We start from the raw sequence: 6,000 nt of genomic DNA on the forward strand, positions 1-6,000 counted from the left end.
TTGCCAGGGAAGAAAAATTTGATTTGATATAAACATAATTTGTTATAACTGAATAGTTAATAATATGTTTTAACTCACAGGGAATGAAAATCACTCCGCTGTAAAGTGAATTCATATACATACGTTTGCTATTACTGTGTTTTGCTAAACATATTTTATACATTGAGAATTCTGTTTGCATAATCGAGGAATTATTTTACTTAGAGACTTTTCAATTTTGTTTGCAGCATCTCAATATAGGAGAGTTAACAAAAGTCATAAATTTACATTTAAATGAATGACAAGTGACACAGGAATTAGCTTTCACAAAGCAGAGGAAAATGTACTTTTATAAACTATAAATACAAATTGTCAATATTGCAGAGTTCTTGAGTGAAGTAGACAAGAGATTTGGACTGATGCCTTTTTCTCTACGTTTATGTGAGGATGAGAAGAAGGCCAAAATGGGGGTCGTGGAGTGTGTAAAACATGAACTGATGCAACCGTTCTCCGTCCTCTATGAAAGAGAAGGTAAGGTTTCCCCATCATACAGGAGAAAAATTAAATGGGGCTTGTGGAATTTGTAAAACATGAACTGATGTAACCGTTCTCTGTCCACTAAAAGAGAAGGTTCTCTTTATCATACAATAAAAATGACAAATGGAGTCTGTAAAACATGAACTGATCAACTGCTCTGTTCTCTACGAAAGAGACCTTAAGGTTCTCTTTATCATGCAATATAAATAATAATGGTGCCAGGCATTTGGTATGATATTATATACAGATGCCAGAATGAATATGTATATATACATGTATGTTAAAATTGGATTTAATTTTGGATAAATTTGTGGCACAGTATATACATGTAATAGCGAGATTTACTGAACTTGATGGAGTTTGTGGCTCAGTTGTAACTATGAGATTGTTTGTTTTTCAGGCGAGTTTGTGGCTCAGTTCAAATTTACAGTCATTCTGATGCCAAATGGACCTTTAAGAATAACAGGACTACCATTTGATGAAGAATTATATGAATCAGAATACCAGGTAGAGGATGAGGAAATTAAGGTCAGTGTTTCTTTGGGGTGTTAAACAAAAAAATTGATTATTTGTTTTAATCATACCTGTATGAAGCAGTCACCTGCAGGAACCATTAAAAGTGACCTTCATACAGAGGTTACCACTGAATAGAGTGTCATTTTTTCCACGGAAATTCTATTCCAACTCATGTTGGTTCTGTGTTTTACAATACTTCATTATACAGTATTGGACAAATATATGTATCATCATGCAGTGTTTAAAACTTTGATACTGAAATCTCATCGGTGGTATACATAACAACTGAAACTTAGAAACAAGACACTTGGGTATTAGAATATACAAGCCTAAACCCAGTATCCGGGGTGAGATTTCTTTATGAGCTAGCTCTTCCCTAGATGGGTAAAACTGTCTCTTCATTAGTGTGCTTTATCTGTAAATAGATAAAGCATTTTGAGGAAGCTGACATTCTTATTTCTTAACACTGATCATGTCTCAAATAGACATCAAAAGCACTGCATATCTAGGTATTGTAATGTGCTTTTACAGTGTAGTTCTTACAGTAATATGTAATCTTAATGTGCCACGAAAAACTGTCATAATGAGGGGTTATTTATATACATGTTTGTCTATTATTAATGAAATAAACTGACTTTTATCATAATTCAACAGGCCCTGCTTTCTCAGTCTGCGTCCAGGAAGGCAGCCAAAAAGAAGAAGAAGAAAGCAGGAAAATCTATGGCAGAATCAGCAGAGAATGCAGAAGATTAAAGTTAAAGTCTAAACAAATTTTATTGATGGTGCATGGAGGACAGACTCCAAAATGTCGAAAATTAAAATATATAGAAAAGGACAACTATACAACTGAAATTTCGCTATCAGCGATACTTTAAAGTGGCTTGAAGAGAGACAATTTTTTTGTTTTTAAAGAACATAAAAAACCTGAGTTTCAGATGTTGAGAAACACGGTCATTTTCATCATAGTCCTGTCCAGTATAGACGCTAGTCCAGACATCTGCAGAATCCACTTAAACAACTTCTTATCTTAAATGAGAGTCCTTGTCTCTATAAAAAAGTGGTTGTTTTCCAAACACCATAATCAAAAGTGCTGTAATAAGTATTTATGAAATTCTTTAAATGTGATCTATTTTTGGGGCTAGTTTTCAATTTATTTAATAAATGATTTAAAATATATGTATTTATTATACATTTGTAGAATGAAATGTTATTTGAATTTGTAAGCATTTACCACAGATACAGTGATCATGTATGTTTCTTAAATTATTACGACGTGTAGTTTGTAAGATCTGGAATTTGTAAATCTGCTGAATAAATTGATATTCTGCTGTCGTGTACATAGTTTCTGCATCAGTAATCAGAAATTAAAATGTAGATTTCTTGTACTGCAAGGATTCAGAATAATTTAGGTTAGAGAAGCATGAAAATAGCCAATTTATTGCAAAAACTAATTGCCAAGCTGAACAGGCCATGATAAATATACATGTAGTGTAGCCAGAAGGACAATGGAGGTCTGCCCTTCTTCCGTACAGCTGATACATTGAACATGACACCAAATATTAATTTATTGCCACATAATTGTATGTTGATCTTCCTGGATAAATATTTCAAAATAATACCCACCACTTCTGTGGTTGTGTAGTTGTCTGGTTGGCATAAAATTTGGTACATTTATGTATACAATGTAAAAAAAAAAAATCAGTGAAATGGTTTTTATGCACTGAATATAGCTGGGGAATATAATGGTTGTCTGTTTTCCATTCTTCTGTATGCTGTCCACCACACTCAGTGTAAAGGAAACTGTTAGATATTTTATCCAAATTCATTCACTGGTGAGAGGAATTTGACTTTATTATTTTCTGACTTTGACCTTTCTTATGACCTTGTCCTCACTATTCATATATAGGTCAGTTTCCAAGAAATTTCAAGATATTTTCATCAAAACTGGTACACTGATGCCTATTGGCGAGAACTATTGAACTGTAACAATTCTGTGATTTTGACCTTTCCTTTGCCTTTGACCTAACCATTCCTCAATTTGCATTAATTTTAGTTTCAAGTAAACTGTTCAAAATATTTTCTGAATACATAAAACCTTAGAAACTGATACAGATTGATGAGAGCTATTCAATTCTCTCACAATGACCTTCTTTATGACCTTGAATTTATCTTATTTTTAGCTCACCTCAATGAAGTTGGGGGAACTTATGTAATACCCTCGGCATCGGCGTACCAGGTTAAAGTTTTTGGAGCAGTTTTCTTTTCAAGTACTTTTATGCCCTATACATGTATTAATCAGAGATGCATGGAGGATGCTTATACATGTAGTGTATTTCATTGTACCAGTCAAGGTTTCAGATGCTGCAATTTCAGCTAAAGAATGACCAGGTCAATGTTTTTGGAGCAGGTCTCATTTGCAAGTAACTATAGGCCCTATATTGACCAAACTTGCATGGATGATGCATCAAGGGACTATCACTTTCAAACTTGCTTCAGATGCTGGATTTGACTTACATTTTCTGGATGAGTGACTAGTTTAAAGTTTTTAGACAAGTCCATTCGCAAGTAACTGCAAGCCCTATCAGACCAAAATTGCATAAATGTTGCATCTAGGGATGCACATTACTAGATTATTAGCTTAGTGTGGGACTTTGCCTTACTTAAAGACAACATTCATTGAGGTGAGCTCTGTAATCTCTGATTACCTATGTTTTCATTTGGTCATGGTTCATCTGATGAGTATATCCATAAAGAATTACTTCATAAACTTCCATACATAGATAAATGTCTATGAAAGCACTTCAACCATACCTACTTCGAGATCATGTATAAATGTTGTGTATGAGAGAATGAACTTGAATTAATGAGATTTCGTTTGGGTGTTAGATTGAATGAATCAACGGTACATATACCATGCTACAAAGGACAACAACTGCAGTAATGATACTAGTATCAGTTCTGTATATGAAACGAGATGTAGTTGTGAAACACTGATGAACCTATCGCAGCTCATGGCCAAGGTTCAAGTTTATTAAAGGTAGGTCAAACTCTAAGATCAAGAGGTCAAATATGCAGGTACAAATAAAGGTCTTGTCACAAGTAGTACACGTGTAAAATATAAAAGCCCTAGCATCATCAAACTCCAAGGTTCAGAAGTAATGACTAAGGTTTTCAAAAGTTGGTCAAACTCAAGGTCAAGTAAAGAGGTAAAAAAAAAGTGGATAACCAAATAAAGGTTTTGCACAAAAATCCACATGTGAAATATGAAAGCCCTAGCATCATCCCATTTGTTTTACAAAAGTAAGTCAAACTCCAAGGTCAGTATTATGAGGTCAAAAATTGTGGTACTCAAAGAAAGGTCTTTACACAAGGAATACATGTGAACTTTGAAAGCCCTAGCACCAACCATATGAAAAGTTTTGGCCAAGGTTGAAGTTTTTAAAAAGTAGGTCAAACTCCAAGGTCAAGAGGTCAGAAATGGTGGTACTTACTACTCACCCTAGGAAATGTCTTGTCACAAGGAATTCACATGTGAAATATGAAAGCCCTACCACCAACAATTCAAAAGCTAAGCCAAGGTTAAAATTTGGCAAAAAGTTTTTCAAAAGTAGGAAAGCCCTGGAAACACCAACCTTATGAAAAGTGTTGGCCAAGGTTGAAGTTCTTTTAAAAGTAGGTCAAAAGGTCAGAAATGGTGGTACTTACCGAAAAAAGGCCTTGTCACAAGGAATTCATATGTGAAATGTGAAAGCCCTAGCACCAACCATTCAAAAGTTAAGGCTAAGGTTAAAGTTTGGTAAAAAGTTTTTCAAAAGTAGGTCAAACTCTAAGGTCAAGAGGTAAGAAAATGGCGGTGCCCATGCATGCATTCCCTTCTTTCATCATATTTTAGTATATGGGCAGAGCCACGAAACAATGTTACATTTTCTTTTTAAGTTGCAATACAAATACCTTGGTGTATTATTTAATTATGTCATGGACATTTAAAAAAGGGGGGGGGGGGGAGAATTGCATAGCAAATCATTTAAAAAGACTTTTTTTTTTTAATCTTGTATTTCTAATTAGCTTGATTAAACATTGTTACTTTTCAGAACGACGAAATCAGTCATGAAGGACAATGTGACCTTATGTGGCTTCACATTCTAGCCAGCATCTCCAAAGATAAAATATTTATTCCAAGTAATAAACTTTCGTGCTTTAAATGTCACAAATGCCACATTTAAAGAAGTGAATGGTTCATGGTAAATAAAACAGTATGCATTGCTTAACCTACTGGTATTTTGTAACCTGACAATGTTAATATAACCATATTCCTGTTTCGTGATGACGTGTGGCATATGAATATGCTTAAGGGGGAACGAAAATGCCGATGTCGTCAGGTTTACGTCAAGTAAGTATTTTTAGTCTAGAAAAGGTGACATGAGTATAAGAATAATTAAAACGTAACGTTATTTTTTTCCCCTTAATTATTGAAGATATGCGTCAATTGTGACAGATTTTGACATCTTTGCCCAAAAAGTTGCTTTAACCCTGAATAATACGAAACGTGAGACAAAAAGGCATCGGTTCTTCTCTTTTCCTGAAATGATATAAATCAAAGTTTAAAGAACTGAATAATCTAAGATAAAATCGTAAATACTTATCATATATGACATCAACTGTTAATCCTACATGGGATTGTCTAGAAGTCAGCAAAATATTGAATCTCCAGAATTAGTGTGTGTGTTTGTGTGTTTTGACATTGAACTGAGAAGGGGGGGTATAATTCTCTGACTGTGTCTCTGCCCCACAAGACGCATGGAATCATTCTAGAAGCAAGAAGAGGTGCAAATCCGATATTTTTAGGGTTTTGTAGGTTAGTCCAAAGCTTCTTTGCCATAATAAATTGAAGCCCTTTCAAATGAATTAGAAAATCATCCGTAGATTTAATGTTTTGTATCCCTAATTTAAAACATCCTTTACTCTCGA

The 6,000-nt window shown here is 34.2% G+C and overlaps 1 protein-coding gene across 2 annotated transcripts in view; it reads left to right on the plus strand.

Annotated features, from left to right (window-relative positions):
- The window catches only part of LOC133191138 (proliferation-associated protein 2G4-like), a 146,659-nt gene that overhangs the window by 6,226 nt on the left and 134,433 nt on the right, over positions 1 to 6,000 (plus strand). The window contains exons 10-12 of one of the 2 annotated variants that reach the window (XR_009721662.1): positions 364 to 510; positions 917 to 1,044; positions 1,687 to 1,835. Coding sequence is in view for 1 of the 2 variants with exons in the window: in XM_061326845.1 (XP_061182829.1) it covers positions 364 to 510; positions 917 to 1,044; positions 1,687 to 1,785 (374 nt within the window). In the remaining variant the exon portion in view is untranslated. Of the gene's footprint in view, positions 1 to 363; positions 511 to 916; positions 1,045 to 1,686; positions 2,370 to 6,000 lie in introns of those variants that run through there. The other variant, XM_061326845.1, reaches the window with a different exon arrangement.

This window comes from Saccostrea echinata, unplaced genomic scaffold (genome assembly GCF_033153115.1).
Source record: "Saccostrea echinata isolate AGI-Se365-2 ecotype Australia unplaced genomic scaffold, CSIRO_AGI_Sech_v1 ptg000023l, whole genome shotgun sequence".
Classification (NCBI taxonomy): domain Eukaryota; kingdom Metazoa; phylum Mollusca; class Bivalvia; order Ostreida; family Ostreidae; genus Saccostrea; species Saccostrea echinata.